The 21,248-nt window shown below is 37.9% G+C and overlaps 1 protein-coding gene across 5 annotated transcripts in view; it reads left to right on the top strand.

Annotated features, from left to right (window-relative positions):
* RFC1 (replication factor C1) overlaps window positions 1-21,248 on the top strand; it is a 296,432-nt gene that overhangs the window by 226,621 nt on the left and 48,563 nt on the right. For all 5 annotated transcript variants that reach the window (XM_089416372.1, XM_089416370.1, XM_089416374.1 and 2 more), the window contains one exon: window positions 7,721-7,845. In XM_089416372.1, coding sequence (XP_089272498.1) covers window positions 7,721-7,845 — 125 coding nt within the window. The remainder of the gene's footprint in view (window positions 1-7,720; window positions 7,846-21,248) is intronic.

The following is a 21,248-nucleotide window of genomic DNA, read 5'->3' as shown; positions in this document are numbered from 1 at the left end:
GCGCTACCAGGTCGGTTGAGTGGAGAAAAAAAACAGAAGTAATAAATCAAGAGACCCTTGTTGAATTATTAAGCATAAACGAGGAGGATTAGAACAAGAGTTTCTTTGTCAAAATGATTAATAGAGCAAAGCCTAATACATTTGATAGTTCCCAGTATCATGATGACTGTATTACAATTTTAAGGGAAAAGCAATGGCTACCCTTCTTGGAGAAGTTTAATGGGAACAATGAAGAAGTAACTAAGTAGTTTGCCTTTACATTTAATGGAGAGAAAGCATTGATAGACAACTTCTCTTTTAGGATTTCAGAAGACACCATAGCACAATCCTTGGGGATCAGCCCAAAAGGAGAAAAATACTTCAAAACAAAACAATTCAAGGAAAAATCATGGACCCAATTCATGTCTAGATCGAGGGTTTCATCTGTTAATTGGAAAAAGGGTGTCCCTAGGAGCTGGCTGATGCACCCATGGGATGAAATGGTGTATATTATTCAGAAATTTGTTACGTGTGAGGGTCGTTACAACATAGTCTATTTATATCACATCAAACTCCTGTTACACCTAAAAGGGCAATGCACCATCAGTTTACCTTACTTCCTCTTACAGAGCTTGACTAAGATGTCAAAAACTATTCAAAAGCAAAAGGGTAATGAAGATAAAAGTTTATGTCATTTTGGGTTAATTAAAATTCTAATTGAATTTGAAGTACAGAGGAGGGGAAAAGCATGGAAGGAATTTCTAGTTGCCAATCAAATCAAAGATGGAGAGGATGAACAGGAACAACAAGAGCACTCAGGATTTATGCTTGACATTGATGAGGAGATCCCTGTGTGCAAGACAAGCAATGTCCCTCCACCCTGCAGTAGTGTAAGGACGAGAAAAATGAGGCAAGAAGCTGCCCAGAAAATTGAACAAGACAAGATTTTCACTACACATACAAGAAGATCAAGGAGAAGACAAAAGACCCAGACACAAGCAGATCAACCGGAGTCAAATGCACATGCACCGATGGACATTGAGAGCAGTGCTCATTCACAGCCTAGATCGGAAGCCGAAATGGAAGTTGAGAGCAACAACAGGCAAGGGAAAGAGTCACCACCTGCAAACAAAAGACAAAGGAGGTTAGAAAAACAAATTGAAAAGTTAAAAGAAGAACTGATGGAGGCCAACATGCTAGAGAAGGTCATCAAGAAAGAGAATGAAATGTTGAGAGCTCAGAGTAAGGAGACTGAGCAGAAAAATGAAAAGCTGAAGGAGCAAATCAAAGAACTCGAGGCTGAACAAACCGACATTTGCAAGTGGGCAACCAAATGGTATACTCAAAAGAAAGCTGTCAAAGAGAAATACAAGAATTTGAAACATAAGCTCCACCTTCAGAAGGATGCCCAAGCTCAGAAGAATATAGATGCATTGTTACAAGCAGTAGAGGCACAGGCAGGAACAGAGTATAAAGGAAGTACATCAGGATTAGCATGAGGACATGCTAAATCATTGAGCATGGGAGAGATGTTGATACCATTTCATTGCCATCCTTTTCTTCTAGAAACACCATCATTTGTCTGTCTTTTTCTTCCATAAACCCTCATATGCATCGAAATTGATTAATGAATAGCATTATAGTTGTTAGTTTACATTAAAATTAATTTGTGAATTTTTATGTTAGAAATTAGGAATTTTCAACAAAAAGATTACAGGATGTCGTAACTTCCTGTAAATGGTTTATGATGTGACATGTGGCATGACGGGCAAGTCAAAGCAATGGATGGGAACGTGATCTGTAATGTACATGCATGGTGAAAAATCGATTCAACAACAAATCTAATGCTCCTGGATATGCATTCAATGCTGGTCAAACCCAGCGCTTTTGGTCACAAAGGCAGCAAAAGCCATGGTTTCCCAAACTGATTTCGTTTTGCTTTTGGAAATCGGTTTAGATTAGAAAGTACAAAAATGACTCTTTTGTAAAAGCAGAAACATCTGCTTAATGTATGTACATTCGATTTAGATAGGAGACAGGCAGATAAAGACTGCGTATTGTATTGTTTCAAAGACGATTATTATCTCTGTGTATTATTCCAGAATGCTGCTCTTGTATGTGATTTTCAATCTTCAGAACTTAATTACAGTCACCGTTTTACTCCAACAGTGTTTATGCGTTAAACATTCTCGTTGCTTGAAGTTTCTTCAGTGTGCCAGTGAAACGTGGATAGGCCCTGCGTGGAATTGGTATACTGTTAATTTCATTTCCATAGCGTTTTGAATTTGAATAGTGTGCATAGTGTTTAATGTTATTTTCATGTCTGTGAGTTTATCGATTTGATTAGAAATTCTTGCAAATGATATTTATGGTGATAGCTTAAAGATCTGATTGTTAGATCATTGAATAATATCTTGTAAAAGATTTGATCGATCATTAGATTTCAAAGCATCTCCATAGACTCTATTTCCATGCATTTAAAATTCAGTGTGCTTTTGATTTTCATGAATGCTTAGTGTGTTAGCTATAAAGAGCTTTTGTGCATAACATCCTTGTAAGAGGGTTGAAAGCTCAACTTGGCAATACGCTGTATCTTTAGGACAGTTAGATAAACTAGATGATCTGAGTGCTAAAGTGTGAGAGGAAACATATTTTAACCTCCTGTAAAGGAGTGCTGTAACCTGTCACAGTAAACACTTAGTTAGATAGCCGAGATCCCTTTAGGTCTATAGACTTTAGATGCGTGCCTCTAAGTTTACCTACCCTGGTTGATAATAAATCTAGTCTAATCTAGCACCCTAGATTGGCCACTACAACATGTGATGGCGAAATGGTCTGTGCAGCAGAAGCCATGACACGAACAACATATGGTCAACGATTTGTAGTGATATGTGGCAGCAATTGTACAACTTGGCAACAACTACAACGTCAATCTGAGTACGACTTGTGGTGGTGAAACGATCTGTGCAACGGTAAATGCATAGGATTGTATAGTGCGAGGGACAACGAAAAAGCATGTAGCAACATGGCTCTGATACCAATGTTACATTAAACAATTCTTGTTCACATTGGAAGATATATTGATAGATGAATAATTGATAGAATGATAATGGTAAAACACCCTCGTGCTGGTATACTTCTATCATTGACTAGTCACAAGGTGAAAGGGTTCGGGACCCTTGATTTTAAGTTAATTCATTAAATTATTGTTATTTATAACTATTATTATGTTCATAATAGTTTCCTTACCCAAGGTGAGAATATTGTTGGTTCTAACTGGGTGTATATATAATGTTGACGAATTGATTGAAAATCATAAAGCTTTCCTTGCTACTAAGGGATTTTATATAAGAAGGGTGTTGACAACAATTAGATTTTTGCTACTATTGCTAGGATGGATTGAATTTGGATGATACTCTCTATCAATAGTTCACTTCATTGGGAAGTTGATCAAATGGATGTCAGAAGTACCTGTGTTCATGGAGACCTCCAAGAGGGAATTCAAATGCAACAACAACTAGGATTTGTTCAAAATGGGCCTACATCATTGGCTTGTAATCTCAAGAAGTCTTTGTATGGGTTTATGCAGGCACTTTGAGCTTTGTATGAGAAAATCCACTCAATCTCTATTAGTTGTGGGTTTTCCCACTGCTCGAATGAGCATGATATCTATATTTGCCATTATGGCCATAATACAACCATCACTAGCCATTCTCCAATCATGATTACATAATTTAAGGTATGCCTTGAAAATCCTTTTGGGATGACTAATCTTGGCCTAATCCCCTAGAACATCTTTTTCTCAAACCCATTATATTAACTTCAAAATGGAGGATTGCAAGGTTGCTCATGTTCCTCTTGTTTCTGGGATGAAATTTCATGGAGATTGCTCTTATCCATTATTTGATGGTATTGTCTATTATGTAGTAGGTAGCCTTCTCTACCTTGCTCATATTTGTTTAGACATTGGCCTTTGATGTAAATCGTGTGCCAAAAATATGCAATAGTGCCATAAGGTGATTGGCAAGTTGCCAAACGTATTTAGTTCAATCTCAAATGCATGATTCACATGAGAGTTCACTATATAGTTGACAGTCCCATCATTCTCCATGGTTTTTTGTTGCTAGTTGGGCTGGTCATGTTGATGGGAGGCAATCCACTTTTTTTCTAATTATTGACTATTGGTTTTAGACTAGTTTCTTAGTCTTCCAAGGAGCAATAGGTCTTGGGTCTCTCTTCCATATTAGGTGGATACGCTAGCATTGTCCTTGCTTGTTAGCACTTTACTTGGTTGTCAATGATTCTTGACTTGTTAGTTCTTCCTCGATGAACTGCCACCACTTATTATTGGACAATTATAGCACCATTCAACTTATTCTTAATCCTTGTCTTAGAGGTCAAAGCCCATTGATATCTGGATGCACCACATTCAATACCTCCATTCCTAAGGATGACCTCTACCAACCTTTTCCTCTTAGGCCAATCAACTTGACAATGTCTTCACTAAATATTTGCTTGAGGCTACCTTTACTAGCTTATGGAGTCATATTTGTGTTGGAGATTTGTCATTGGGGTGGGGGGGGATGTTATTTAATGTCTTCTCTTCGTAGCCATATGTTCAAATTAAAGGGGGATGTTAAGTAATGTCTTGTCTCCATGCCATGCGCCTTTGTTCAGATTAAAGGGGCATGCTAGAATTAAGGGTGTACTCTTCACATTTGGCCATGACTAATATCTTTTGTACTTTCATATTATATTTCTAGGTTTGGTTAATGCTAACCTAGTCAACTCATTGCAAGACCATAACCCCTCCTTGGGGAAGGGGTGCTACCTTTTCACTTATGTATAAAGATGCATTTCTTATTTTCTGTATTTACACATTATGATCATTAATTGATTCCTACACAAGTTGTTTAGCCTAAGGGAACCATAACGCATTGTGCTATCTTGTTTTTGGCTTGATCTACTTGATGCTCGGGTTATTTCTCTCTCTAGCATGCTAGGGCCTATTTTGTCCCTTTGGCTGTGTTTCTTTTGGCTTCCCAAGAGCTATTTATTAAAATTTCTGATCTAGGGCAATTAGTCCAAATCTGAAATTTCACCTCTCAACGGAGGTTTCTTAGATCTAATCGTTGAGAACCTATGTTACCGGATCTGTGGGGGGCAGGTTGCGAAAACACGAATCCCTGGATCTGAAACAGATTCGGATACGGATCTGTCTGGATACGTGTGAGATCCGCCAAGAAACAATTCTAAATATTTTGGGAAACTAATCTTGCATACTGGAGTCGTTTCATCCATCTCAGTCACAGATCCTATGGCTTTAGAAGCATATTTGGCAACAATGAACTCTGTAACGTGCATCGCTAATTCACTATTCCATTCTTTGAGTTTTGGCATTTGTTTTAGAAAATTTTACAGCTCTGTTTTTCCATCTTCTAAAATGAAATCCTTTTCCTCATCGCCCATTATAGTAACACTCGCGGTATGGTCTCTGTAAAATAATTATAATCCTCATCGCCCATTAAATTTAAAATAAAATAATTTAAACCATAAACTATAATATTTAATGTGTTATTTAATTATATTATAAATGTAAGCGAATAATAATAATATAGATTGTAACATACTCTGAACCACCATCCTCGTACTATTATAAAAATAAATATTAATTTAATAAATTTTGACATAGCAATTAAAATTTAAGAAAGAATTATAAAGTTTAATTATTTAATTATAATATGCCCCAATGTGTTGTCGCAACCTGCCCATGGTAATTAAAAATACTTTCCACCCTTTACATTTATTTTATGATTTACATCACCACTCAAGTGGTCGCTTTTTCATTTTGGTTAAAAATACATATAAAATCTCTATAATTTTTAATAAGTGGCCAATCAATTATAATATTTAATATACAATTAAATATGATATAAGACATGTAAAGATGATTATATTATAAACTATTAAGTTTTAACCATAAATGATAATAATACTAAATTAAACTATAAACTAAGTTATAAAATAGTTTAGATTGTGTAGTTTCAAAAGTATAACTTATAAACTAATTTAAGTTATAATATAAACTATTTTTAACCATTATACCTAAATTAAATTATTTTAAGTCATTGTTTGTTTTTCTATATTATTTTAATGTTGTTCTATATTACTTTTATCATTTTATTTTATTGGTCACAATCACGTGTTTAGATTTATAAATCATGTAATGATTTCATTTCAGTACTAATGTTGTTATTCATCAATAGTTTTTTATTTTGAACTTTGAATATGTTTTTAACTTTTTTAAAATTTAAAGAATATTATTATATATTTTTGTACTTGACGTATCGTTGCTGTATCCGGATCCTTTCTTTTCAAAAAATTGGCGGATCCGTATCCAAATCCATTTCCGTATCCTGGTAACATAGCTGAGAACTTTCAGCCCTGGGGTTGATCTGAAATATTTAATTACAATTGTTACTTCACTTCACCTCGGTCCGAATTGCTAGGCAGCTCAAGGAAAATATACCAAACAAGTGTATTTCAATTACAACAAGTTACAGCCCTTGGGGCACGCTTTTTCATGTATTTAGCAGATCTGATATAACTTTATCATAAGGGAATTTACAGCTGTAAATCTGCCCCCTTTATCTTCAAGATACATGTTAAATCACTTAATAATTTCAGCCTTATGTTGTGTCAAATTGTCATGAAAAAGAAGTATTGGAAATTACCCAATCGAGAAGACAATACAAGCTGAAAATCAAATCTGCAAATGTGCAATTACTAGACAACGGAAACACTTCATTTATATATAAGAGACTAAGTAAATATATGCTCATTATCATATGCTGGTACGATTTCATTCTTTTAAACCCTAACTAAGGTAGCCATGACAATCCTGGTCACATACTTCTCGTAGTAAGATTTGTCAATGTTAGATTCACATGTCCTATTCTTGCAGTTCGAAAGAACGTTGTAGTGTTCCCTCAGTCCTAGAATAGGCCAAAAGATTAGGACTATTTGTTTATTTGAAATGTGTGTTTATGTTAATATTTTGTATGAGGATGAAGGACTAATGAATTTTCCATTTGGAGATTTGTCTTAGGGAGTTAGGTTTGGTAATGTGTGTTTTTTGTTGTTGCTTATCATATATATATATATATATATAGAGAGAGAGAGAGAGAGAGAGAGAGAGTCAAAAATGTTTTCCATTGAGAAAGTAGCATTTTTTGAAATGTTTTTTTTATACATTATATTGGTTTCTTACAGAGATGAAGAATAAATATATGTGTATCACTAGGGTAAGACAATGGCATTAATAGAAAAGAGTTCGAGAAGGTCAGAATAATTGATGAATGACTAGGGAATCATAGACTTTATCAAATCCTCTTCCCATTGAGACCATATGAATGATTTATGGTTAATAAAAAGTGTAAATTATAAAAAAATTATTTTGTTTGATATGTAATTTGTGGCTTATGTTAGAAGGCTTAGGTAGTGTCTTAATTTTAGCTTAATTGTGGTGTTACACGTTGTTAGTTGTGACTTCTAATATCCCGAAAAAGCCTGTAATGTCGATGTTAGCTTTGCACAACGATTATATTGTGAACTAAATACTGCACTTCTTTAATCATTTGATACTATTCTTCTCTTAGATTTTAATTTACTAATGAGATCCATGCTTTAGTTCTATTATGCAAAAAGTATTCATGTTACCCATAACTATGATTTGTTGTAGGGAGAACGCAATTTCAATAGATTTGGAGGATGGCTGGGCAAAAATTCTACACTGGGCAAGAATACTAGACTTCTGGAGGATGTTCATGTTCATTTTCTTGCTTCTGGTACCTGTGAGCTGACCAGGTTTGTTTGTCCTATATTGATTTTTTAGGTATGATATATATATATATATATATATATATATATATATATATATATATGCTTTTTTTTGAAATATCGATTATGGTCTTCTATTGATAAAAAAATTATAATACAATACTATACAATATGAAAAATAGGCAACAATAGGCATATAGTGTCCCTTTGGGCCGCATGTACCAAACATGGCATGAAAGATGAATAAACTCCTATCTTAGTAGCATGATTTTAATCCCTTATTAACTGCTACGTTAGTTGTGGTGTACGCCAATGACTAAAAATTAACCATAGCAAAATTGGTAGATGCATCATTTCCCTAGTTAGTGGCCCAAATGTGAGAAAACAAAGAAAACATGGTGTCCTAAAACCCTGTTTATGTCCCGGATATAATTTTATGGCTTTCAAATGTATTATAAGATGCATTTTTTTATTAAAAAATGATGATGTGGCAAGTGGGCAATCACTTATAATGGTCAATGTTAGGATAATATTTTTGTAAAACAGTAAATGTAATATAGTTAGGAAATTGAAATGAAAGGTCATATCAGCCTATAAAAGAAAATGTCAACTCCTCAGGGTAGCCTATAAAAGCATATGTAACTTAGGCTTGTTTAATTTTCTAGTAAATAAAATTGTTCTTCTATTCTCATCTCTATTTGTTGTGTTTATGCACCCTCCAAAATCTAATACTTTAAATTTGACTTTTATGTGCAAGCCTTTTGTGATTTTTGAGATGTATACAAGGATTTTCGTCTTCTTGTCACATGTGAAGAAGTTGTTGTCTAGCGCTGTGGTGGACGTTGATGTCATCTATTACCAGGAAGTCTCTTGGAGTGTCATGGATTGAGTTAAGGCTTTGATATGTACAATTTTTTTTTTTAACAAGTCTTTTAGAGATTGTTCTAATTGCAAAGCCCCATCTCTATTATCATCAAAATATTAGTGCAGAATCTTGTTTTACCATTACCTACAGGGGCTTTTCATTGTCATATGATATACTTGTCATATCTTACCAACCATGTAATAGTCATAATATCATAATGCCCTAAAATCAATAAGATATGATATTATAATAATAGTAAATATTGTGAATTTAAAAGGCACACCTTATTAGCTTTCATGTTTATTTATGCACAACATTATAGTTGTATCATCTTCCATCATTTATTTCAATATTAAGTACGTATTAATATTATATCTACACTCGTGGCGGTCTGTGGTTTAAATCCCTTGGATGAGGCTAGTCTATGGCAGGTTTCTAGGGATACCACTCACAAATTTGGGGAAGCATCTCTTTGGATTTGTTACCCACCACCTATGGGTAGTGTATATAGGAGAAACTTTTTCTTCTAGATTGTCCTTAGCCAGCAACCAACAACCCATTGCGGCCACCAAATAGCTCGATGTGCCATTTTCTCCGCCACCTGAGCTAGATTCCCTATCCCAAAGGTATGACTTTTCATTGGTCTGGATGAGTAATTTTGTTTATTTTCAATGGACATTTTTAGGCATGGATTGGTGGTGGAATTTGGCGAAAAGAGTGGGCTAGGTCTGTGCCCTTGTCTCTTCTGCCCAATTTGGTGTTTAGCCTTGTATCCTAGTTTCGTGCAATCTCTTTTACTGGCCACTAGCTTTAGGGTTGGCACTACATGAGAAATCTTGATTTTGGTTGCATGGTCCCACTTCCCGACACCATATACATTGCCCCTTTTTGCTCCCTTTGACCTCATTCACCATTTATCCCGTTCGGGTACATGTACCTACTGGGTGCACATAGGTTTAGCCTTGCCTTGCCCTTGCCCACAACTTGGGTCGAGCTTGGAATGATGCCCCGGAGGTTGATGCAGCTAGAAAGAAAAGAAAAAGCATAATTTGGCCACTCTCAACAGGAAAATGTACCACAAGATGCAAAAGATGGTCGGGACATACAAATTTAGCACGTGGGCAAAAGCCAAACATAAGCTCTACCCCTCATATATGGCCATCACCCTGGTTCCTATGGGTCCTAGATGAGCCCCCTCTACATTAAGGAACCCATGATTGTCCCAACCCCTAGTGGGCAATGAAATGCCCCACCTTAAAAGGGTGTACCTACTGCTATATACCATTCATTATGCTCTCATCCCCTGGAGCCCCAAGCAGTTATGAAGAAAAATCAATAGAAGGAGAAAGTCATATGAAGAAGGGTGGAAAAACAAAGGTCGGGCTAACTTATGTACCACGATTGCTCCTTCCTACACTCATATACCCAAGTGTGGGCTTCCCTCATTATAGCTACCCTTTGTCCCATCGCATGTTAGCCCCTTAAAAGGTGTAAACCACGTAATAGGATCCTTGGCTAACCCCCTTATTGAGCTTAGAGACACTTGTACATGCCAGAACCCACTATGAAAGGGTATTCCACTGTGAAGTGCCTCATTGATTCCATGATTTGTAAACTCTTTGACTTGATTATTCTATTGATTTGTTGTATTGGAGGGCAAGGGGACTCATTGGATCTTGTGCATGATTGTTTTCATTTGGGGCTTGGTCTTCTGATACGGGGTCCTGGCCCTCCAGAGGGCCACATGGGCACTTGTAGGGTGAGAGTTGAGAGCCACGAGCCTCCATAGTAGAGATTACTTCATGGATCTTCAACAACACCCAACGATTACTTGTGTTCCACATTTAGGATGAGGATGATGTACCTAGTTCACTATGAGCAGTCGACTCCACACTTGCACCATACACTTGGCACATGTTCCAGGATCCAGAGGATGTCTCCTGCTGCAGAGGGAGGGCTTATATCATCATCTTGGCCCTTACAAATGGTCTACACACATTTCCGATCCACTTGGAGACCCATGAGGATACCCTTGTGCCCCCACACCTACTGGGAGCACCACAGGTTCTTGCTTGGAAAACAAGGGGCCAACCCCTTGTCCACTATGTTGGGAGTCTAGTTTCACATCATGGCACCGTTTGAACTTCATTAGGCCTTTTCAATGGCACAAGCACTCATTATGTTGATCATCCTGCCCTCTTGAGAGGCTTATCTTTATGTTATTGAGCTATTTGGTGGGCTTGTCACCGGAAGTATTGTTATTATGCACATTATTTTATTTTAGGGGTATTATTAGTCCAAATTAGGCCATTCAAATTCATTGGATATTGTATAAATAGATGAGAGGTGGTTCATTCTCTCATCATCACTTGGATTGGGTTAGTATCTCTTATGAGATTTTCACAACTTTTGTTGGGATGAATTTTTGGAGCTTTTCTTAATGCACTATGATGTTTGGATTTTCGCTATTGTCTTTGGAACTTCTTTGCTATTTTGATGCTATTCTTGTTATTTTACTGCATGTTACTATTATCATTATTCTTGTATGGGTTAAAGTAAATGCGAAATTATTTTAGGAACCTTGAATAATTGATTTAATGTACGCATTGTAGTTGAAAAGAGTGGGTGAATATTCCTAGAGGCACCTCTTAGGTTGAAAGACCTCAAAACTTCATCTCTTTAGCAAATTTGAGGCATAAATCCTTATTGACCTAGTTGCTTCCTTTAGAGAGCTAGCAAAGATCAATTAGGGCTCCTTAACACATGAAAATTCTCGATCTATGTGTATCTTGACTCCATTAAGCCTAAGAAATAAGGCACTGATCCTCGTATCCCTTTGATGGTCAAATTTCCCTCTCTTTTCTTCACTTTTCCCAATTCTAGGCCTAAGCCCAGAAAGTCTCATAGGCATCTTTTGTAACCATCCAAACACCTTGAAAAATGGTCCACAATTGTGCTGGAGTCCTCTCAAGGGTTCCTCCAAATTTGAGCAAAATATGACGGTGGAATCTCGAGGTATCACAAACCCTAGCTCAAGGATCATTTCTCCCCCTAGGCTGATTTTGGGTCATTGCATTCTTGACTTGGATCATTCCATTCAAATTTCAAAAGAAAATTAGTCCTTTGATCCTATTCTCTTCTCTAATTAGGTCAAGGTCCTCTTTGGTCGATCAACTCCATACCCTTCACGTAGTTTAGGTCGACCTGGGTTCTTTGTGATCCCGCAACTTTATAACTCAAATTCCACAAGGACTACATAGAATCCATTTCTAAATAAGGATCGTTAAGTCTAGAAAGCCCCTTGTCAAGGCATATCCTCCAACCCTAGGCCAAGTTATCCTCGTAGCCCTTCTTAGAGAGCCCATCATCGAAGTTGAACAAAATCTCCGAATTTCGAAAATGGGTGTAGATGAACACCCTAAAGCTAAGGTTGAAGTCAAAAAGGGAAAATCGAATGACCAACATGAGGAAACCCTTCTAATGATCCTTAAGGAAATGGAAAAGCTTTCCAAAGAAATGAACTCACGAGGTAGGCTCTACATGAACAAGCTCACTGCCTTGGAAAGGGCCCAAAAATCAAGTTGTATCACAAAAAGGAAGCCTTTCCCTAGGAAGCAAAATGAGGAGGATAAATTGAGCTCCTCTCAGGTTCCAAACACTTTTTCTCCAACCAATGCTTTGGAACAAGATTCATCCTCCGAAGATGAACAAAGTGATTAGGATGAGAGTGATGATGAAGAAGTCAACGAGCAGGCTAATCTTATAGAATCTGAAGCCTTCAATATTTTGCTTGAGGGTTCGTATACCCATCCACCATTTAGTGAGGTGCCCCTCAAAGAAGAAAGGATCGAGCCAATCCTAAATGCCAATGATGGTGGAAGATTTAAAGGGGTACAATATTCACAGAAGAACAACAATGATAACCCCACAAACTCCAAGGAAACCAACAAGAATGAGTCAATCCCTAAACAAGTCTCACACAAGGAGCCTCCCTCAGAAGATGTCCCTAAGAAGGATCCTTTGAAGAAAGCCAATCCCAAAAAGGATCCTCAAGAGAAAGAGGCTATCAAAAAAGAAATAGCCATCGAAGTTGAACAAAAATCTCCGAATTTCAAAAATGGGTGTAGATGAACACCCTAAAGATAAGGTGGAGGTCAAAAAGGGAAAATCGAATGACCAACATGTGGAAACCCTTCCAGTGATCCTTAAGAAAATGGAAAAGCTTTCTGAAGAAATGAACTCACGAGATAGACTCTTCATGAACAAGCTCACTGCCTTGGAAAGGCCCCAAAAATCAAGTTGTATCACAAAAAGGAAGCCTTTCCCTAGGAAGCAAAATGAGGAGGATAAATTGAGCTCATCTCAGGTTCCAAACACTTTTGCTCCAACCAATGTTGTGGAACAAGATTCATCCTCCGAAGATGAACAAAGTGATTAGGATGAGAGTGATGATGAAGAAGTCAACGAGCAGGCTACTGTTATAGAATCTGAAGACTTCAGTATTTTGCTTGGGGGTTCGTATACCCATCCACCATTTAGTGAGGTGCCCCTCAAAGAAGAAAGGACTGAGCCAATCCTAAATGCCAATGATGGTGGAAGATTCAAAGGGGTCCAATATTCACGAAAGAACAACAATGATAAACCCCACAAACTCTAAGGAAACCAACAAGAATGAGTCAATCCCTCAAAAGATGTCCCCAAGAAGGATCCTTCGAAGAAAGCCAATCCCAGAAAGGATCCTCAAAAGAAAGAGACTATCAAAAAATACAAGGGTAAAGAGGTTGAACTTGACATCGATCTAGAGACTGCAGTGGGATAGACGACCATACAAGTTCCATTAAAGGAGATTGTGAAACTTCCTCGACAGGAATGGCAAGTCAAAAAGTCCCTAGATTTTGTTGAAGAAGAATTACCTAAAGCATTGCAAAATATTCACCTTCCCAACCTAAACCCAGGGCATGAGCCATTTCTTCTCACCTTAGCTATCAATGACCTTCTATTACATAATTGTATGTTAGACTCGGGGGCTTCTGGAAACATCATGCCTCTAAAGGTCATGGAGCAATTGGGTCTTAGCATCACTCGAAGGTGCAAAAGTGTGTGTGGTTTCAACTCCAAACCTATGGAGGTAGGAGGCCTCATTAAGGATCTAAATGTTTGAATCATAAAAACTTATAGCTTGTAGGCTTGAATGTAAAAATACACAAGAGGTATTTAATAATAATAATTTATTATATATATAAAAATGTATAAGTGATGAATGTTACAATGAGGACCCACATTTATATACCTAAGCAGGTGTCTTTTCGTGAATGGGCATGTCTTTTAGACATGCCTTTTCACTTAACTTAATGACTATTTAACCTAATTAATATTTGATTATTTAATATTTATATTTATTTTATTTATTTACTTGTTATGAATTATATTCATAACATAGCCCTTTCCTTCAGAAGCTTTGTCCTCAAAGATATGTTGCTGGCAATTGCCTTTGCTGTTGTCGTCTCGACATATGGAAGGTGGAAGGTCTTCGTCACTGGTGGCTTGCTAGTAACTCTATTTCAAGTCCAATGTTATGTCTAGTTTTGAACCCAAGTTTTTTTTTTAATATCTATATATATATATATATATATATATATATATTATTTTTTTTTTTTTGGTCTAATTTTATAATTTCAAATTAATTTGTTTTTTTTTTATATTCTAATTTAATATATATTTATTTTTAATCGAATCACCGTCGTACGAATCGCTGCCAAGGGGTCACACTTGTTGACCCTTTGACCTCGGTTACGATGTTTTAATCGATGCTTGATGCTAGGGGAATGACGACAATTTTTTTTTTTTTAACTGTGTATTGGTTTGTTCGAATGCCAAGAAAGGGTTGCAGTGGACAGTGGGGTCATTCTAATTCCATGCAAAGTTGCAAGAGCTTCAGTGGCTGTGGCTGCATCATCGAAATCAACCCCGCAATTATTAGTGTTGCTGTTGCTGTTAAGTCGTATGTCGATTGGATTGAAATGTTGTAAGAAAATTTTGAGCTCCTCTATCGTCACGCCAGGACGCAAACCAATAACACAAAGTCTACTGGTTGGTAGGAAATTCAACCATTCCTCTTGCCTACGACAATTTTCTGGTTTGCCAATGTATGCATTTCTGCCTATTCCTGTATCAATGCTGGTTCTCTTGACCGGTTCCACCTGAATGCGACTTTCATACATAATAAAGCCATCTAAATTAAGATGAGCAATGTTGGCTTGTTGACAACTTTCCAATTCGATTAGAGAAGTACGCTTGCGATTACGGCCAGGGTCCAGGAACATGATTTTGAGCACATTCCCATACAAAGTAAAAATATTGAACATTTGATGTTCAATAGCTTGTAGAGGAATGCAACACAGATGGAGCACAGGTGTCGAAAAGGGCGGCGACATATAATTTTGTGGCGGTCGTCCATGATGCCTCGGCACTGGATTATCAAGATCATTGTATGTTTTGTCTGGAAATCTTCCTCTACCTGGAATCAGGACTAGATTATCAAGATCATTGTATGTTTTGTCTGGAAATCTTCCTCTACCAGGTCCTGTAGGTTGTAGAGCTGGTCGGCTTCCAAGGTCGTTTCGGTATTGTCCTCCATGTCTTACAGGATTCACCTGATTCATTCTATCTGTCACAAAGATTTCGTTCATGTCTGTTAATTCTATTATCATTTTGCCTACATTTTACGGAAAAAATATCTTTTCCGTTTAGTCCGTTATATGCTCCACAAGCTTCATGAGTATCACTAAATTGAACCAAGGCTCAAAGAGTACATAATTTTTCGTCAAGAGGCTTTGGTCCCACCACCGCTATCATAAGCACCTCTCCATAACGTTGAAAATGACGACGAAGAGATGATATTGTGACACACAACTTTACATCCATTATGCTAACTTTTAAAAGAATTGCTCTCGGCTTCTCACTCTTCTTCGTATTCTCTACCACCAATATATCATGAAGCAAATTGGTCAGAACTCTTGTATCCCTCACCTTTTCCAGTTTAAATTCAGAGGGGTTTCGTGATAATATCTGCTGGTTGAGTGCTATGGCTCTGTCTGGGTTGTCCAACTGTACTAATGCCTTTGCTCCTAAATCGGGTAGCTGTTTCCATGAATACCTCAGGACAAGGCCATAGTTCTTGTGCAGTTGATTCAGAAATTCTTCCTCTGTCATTTGGGGACTGATGTTAGTGACGCGGAGAATCAAGGGTGGAATCTTGGGCGGGTGGGTAACTCGTGTGGCCATGTTGCTTTCTTTCATGTAATGTTGCAACTTAACCAAGTTGATATTGTCAATATCAAGTGAAAATAAGAACTCTTTGATAGTCATAACTACATCATCTCTTGTCTTATTTTGTGCCTTGATGGTACAGTTATGTGCTTCTCTGACCATTCTATCCCACTCTTCTTCAGCATTCTGCAAAGCTTGAGAATTCCTTGCATTCTCAGATATGGTAGTGGTTGTGGAATCATGCAGTGGAATAGATACCACATCATTGCTGTCAGTAACTGGCATCACCTTAATTGGACCAGATTCAGGGTCTTTCAGTTCCACTTTTTGACTGGAGACAGCCTTAGCAGAAATACTCGCATCACCCTCACCGCCTTCAAATCTCAGACCGTTAGTTTCCTCATGAAGAAGAAATGAATGGTTTGTACCTACAGTCTCATGCAGTTCACTTGAAACTTCTGCATCTTCGTGCTTCTCAAGATGGTCCTCATCCACATCATCTTCATCTGGATTATCATCCTGATCTATATCAGCATCATCAGAATCTTCAACATTATAATCATCTAATGCTTCTCCTTGTTTTGTTTCACCATCGCTATCATCTTCCTTATTATCGATTTCTGCATAAGTCTCCTTAAAACATGTTGTAGCTTTGGCACATGATTTTTCTAAACGCTGAAATACTTCTTGAATTTTATTAAACTGCTCAACGCAATCAGGACGTGAACGTAATGGCACATTGTGCGGTGAACAACATTCAAAGACTTGCATCATTATATTGTGCGCCATGGCTCTGATACCACTGAAGCATAAAAACTGATAGCTTGTACGCTTGAATGTAAAAATACACAAGAGGTATTTAATAATAATAATTTATTATATATATAAAAATGTATAAGTGATGAATGTTACAATGAGGACCCACATTTATATACTTAAGCATGTGTCCTTTCATGAATGGACATGTCTTTTAGACATGCCTTTTCACTTAACTTAATGACTATTTAAACTAATTAATATTTATATTTATTTTGTTTATTTACTTGTTATGAATTATATTCATAACAATGTTCCTTTGGATATGAACATCGATATATCATTGCTTATGGATGTGGTGATCATAAATATCCCTGATGTATGGGGAATGATTTTATCTAGGAAGTGGGGAGCCATCATTGGAGGTCATCTCTAGATGGACTTGTCATATGCCACTATTCCGCAATCTGATGGAACCCCCCTTATTCTTTATATAGAACCTGCCTACCCTACTCATGCGGTCAAGTAAGGACCAATCCCATATTACATGTCCCATGAGATTGATAAGCTTTCCCCCATTCTTCCTTCCCAAGAAGTCCATATTCTTAGGCGACCATGTTACAAAGCCAACAAAAGTTTGAAGCCTAAAAAGGAATAAAAGATTGGGGATATTGTCTTGGTGGATAAAAACCCAATATCCGTCAAGATTCATGGGAAGGTTGGGGAGGATTATTATAACACTGTCAAACTCAATGACGAACTTTGGTCGCAACCGGTCACGTTGAGTTTTATCACCCCTTTCCTTGACACTTGACATTGTACTATATACATATTAGAACTAACATCATATGATATTATCATGATAGATTAGCTGCGTTTAGATTAAATGTGCATTGACAATGATTTTTCTTTCCTGCTCATTTTTATGGTCTAATACTAAGCATGGGTGATCATAAAACACAACAAACATGCTGCCCCATGTGCTTGGTATTTGGTATGTGTAGGTCACAGTTCTACGGTACCAAGAGATTGCTGGTGTTTTCAAGACCTCCTGTTCGAGTAGCTTCATGCATTGCTCCGAGAGCCCGTGTCCCAGTTGGAGCACGATGTTACCCACTACTTGTGGTTAGTGTATATAGGAGAATTTTTTTCTCCTAGATATTCCTTAGCCGATAGCCAGCAGCCCCTTGCAACCACCAGATAGCTTGATGTGCCATTTTCTCTGCCACCTAAGCTAGCCATGTGGTCCCTCGCCCATCTATTATAAATATATGTTTGAAGGTGGGCCTCTCAACCCCAAAGGTATGGCTTTTCACTGGTTTGGTTAAGTAATTTTGTTTACTTTTCATGGACACTTTTGGGCATGGATTGGTGGGGCAATTCGGTGGAAAGAGTGGTCTAGTTCTGTGCTCTTGTCTCTTCTGCCCGATTTGGTGTTTAGCCTTGTATCCTAGTCCCGTGCGATTTCCTTTACTGGCCACTAGCTTTAGGGTTGGCACTACATGAGAAATCTCGATTTTGGTTGCGTGGTCCCACTGCTCAACACCATATACATTGCCCTTTTTCGTTCATTTTGACCCCATTCATCATTTATCTCGTGCAGGTCCTCATGTGTCTACCGGATCCACATAGGGTTAGCCAAGCCTTCCCCTTGCCCACATCTTGGGTTGGGCTTGGAACAATGCTCAGGAGGTTGATGCAGCTAAAATGAAAATAAAAAACATATTTGGCCACTCTCACCAGGAAAATGTACCACAAGTTGCAAAATATTGCAGGGATATACAAATTTAGCACGTGGGAAAAAGCCAAACATAAGCTCTACCCCTCATATATGGCCATCACCTTGGTTCCTATGGGCCCTAGATGAGCCCCCTCCACATTAAGGAACCCATGATTGTCCCAACCCGGGCAATGAAATGCCCCACCTTAGGAGGGGGTACCCAGTGCTATATACCACACATCATGCTCTCATTCCCTGGAGCCCCAAGCAGTTGCACAGAAAAATCAATAAAAGGCAAAAGGCATATGAAGAAGGGTGGAAAAACAAAGGTCGAGGTAACTTATGTACCACGATTGCTCCCTCCTGCACTCATATACGCAAGTGTGGGCTTCCGTCATTATAGCTACCCTTTGTCCCATTGCATGTCTCCTGGATCATTCCCTTGACCCCCACTGCATTCCATTATTATGTCACTTGCTACCTTACACTTGATGGATGTACCATGGACATGTCACCCCTTTTAATGGATGAAACTACCTAATAGGGTCCTTGGCTAACCCTGCTTAGGGACACTTGTACATGCGAGAGCCCACTATGGAAGGGCATGCCACCATGAAGTGCCTCAATGATTCCATGATTTGTAAACTCTTTTACTTGGTTATTCTATTGATTTGTTGTATTGGAGGGTAAGGGGACACATTGGATCTTATGCAAGATTGCAGGTGGGTTTTCATTTGAGGCTTGGTCTCCCTATACGGGGCCCTAGCCCTCTAGAGGGCCACATGGGCACTTCTAGAATGAGCGTTGAGAGCCATGGGCCTCCTCCATAGTAGAGATCACTTCATGGAACCCAACATTGCCCATTGATTACTCATGTTCCACTTTTGGGATGAAGATGATGCACCTGGTTCACTATGCCCAACCGACTCCACACTTGCACCATACACTTGGCATATGTTCCAGGTTCCAGAGGATGTCTCCCACTGCAGAGGGAGGGCTTATATCATCATTCTATCCCTTACAGATGATTTACACACATTTTCGATCCACTTGGAGACCCATGAGGATGCCCTTGTGCCCCCACACCCACTAAGAGCACCACTGGTTCTTGCTTGGAAAACAAGCGGCCAACCTGTTGTCCACTATGTTGGGAGTACAATTTCACATCATGGTACCCTTTGGACTTCATTAGGCATCTTCAATGGCCCAACGACTCATTATGTTGATCATCCTGCCCTCCTAAGAGGCTTATCTTTATGTTATTGAGCTATTTGGTGGGCTTGTCACCAGAAGTATTGTTATTATGCAAATTATTTTATTTTAGGGGCATTATTAGTCCAAATTAGGCCATTCAAATTCAATAGAGATTGTATAAATAGATGAGAGGTGGTTCATTCTCTTATCATCACTTTGATTGGATTAGTATCTCTTATGAGATTTTCGCACCTTTTATTGGGATGGATTTTTGGAGCTTTTCTTAATGCACTATTGTTAATTTGAGTAACATGTTCTTTGCTTAGGTCAATTGTTTCAATAATTCATAAGAGTCCAAGTTTAATTCCATCTTCTTTCATTAGCAATCACAAGCTATTATCTCATTGAAAGTATTTGAAGAAAGAACATAAATAACATATGCAAAAGACAAGCCAAGACAAGAGCACACCAAGATTGGTTCAAGCCAGGGAAAACCCTTGATCAAATCTTCTTATTATTAATATCAAATGGTCAATAAAGAAAAAGAGGGAGAAAGATGCAATCAATGAAAAAGAGGCAGCCCAGACAAGTCTTCCATTCGGTCTTCAAACAATAGCAATGAGATTTTGCCCTAACTAGAGATCAATAAAAGACAGAGAAACTACAAGGAAGTCTCCAAATAGATTTCGGTCCTAATCCAATTTGTGCTGCCTTCATAATTGATTATAATGAACCCAAAACAGATATATACTAGGTAGTCAATCCTGGTCAATTTGATGATGTAACAACAAAAGATCTCGAACCTGGTTAGGTTTTGATTATTGTCCACATTAACCCTTGACCTAGTTGAGGTCGACCAGGGTTCTCTGTGGTCCCGCAACTTTATAACTCAAATTCCATTGTTTCCCCTTGACCTAGTAGTTGCTCTCTAGGATCCCCTCCTAAAAGCCCCTATTAGTTTGAGCGGTAACAAGTTTAAATATGTTAATGGAGTTAGAGGAGGAAGGGTTCACAGGGGCTTCACTCAATGAACCTTTGACATATCATGTGCTTTCATGGCATATTAAACAATACCCTTAATTTGACTACATATTTGAAAATACCTCTAAAAATCGCATAAATGAACCCCCTACCAATACGAACCGAATACTCCTTCCCAATATATTATTTCATTTTTTCCTCAAAATATGTCCCCTAATATGAATGCACGTGGTATGGTAATGCTCCCCAAGTGAAGCCCCTGTGGTGTTGAAGACTGTAACTAAGTTTTGTCTTCATAAATGTATTTGAGTCATTATGTAATGTACTTGTCAAAAGAATGATTTTTTTTTTTTATTATTATTGTTACAATGGCTTTGTTGACTAGTAAGTGTCAACAACCCATAGTAGTACACCCCCTCTTTTCGCAAAAGGGATAGCGCATGATCGACGTGTCCGTGCCGTTCAACTATCATCATCAACCTGATCATCATGTTATATTGTAAACCTTTTCAGTATGTGTAAAATTTAAATAATCTCAGCAGACCCGTGTCGTGTATGTAATTGTCTAGGTAAATCTACTTTTCTGGTGACGATCTACATTCTGGGAGGTTTTTTGTCTCACCGATCCATTCTCGGATGGTTGGC

The sequence above is a fragment of the Pinus tabuliformis genome, chromosome 3_2 (assembly GCF_031772625.1).
Source record: "Pinus tabuliformis cultivar Carrire ecotype Pingquan chromosome 3_2, CPIR1, whole genome shotgun sequence".
In the NCBI taxonomy this organism is placed as follows: Eukaryota; Viridiplantae; Streptophyta; class Pinopsida; order Pinales; family Pinaceae; genus Pinus; species Pinus tabuliformis.
The sequence above is the reverse complement of the archived record's forward strand: the minus strand, read 5'-3'. Positions and strand labels throughout refer to the sequence as shown.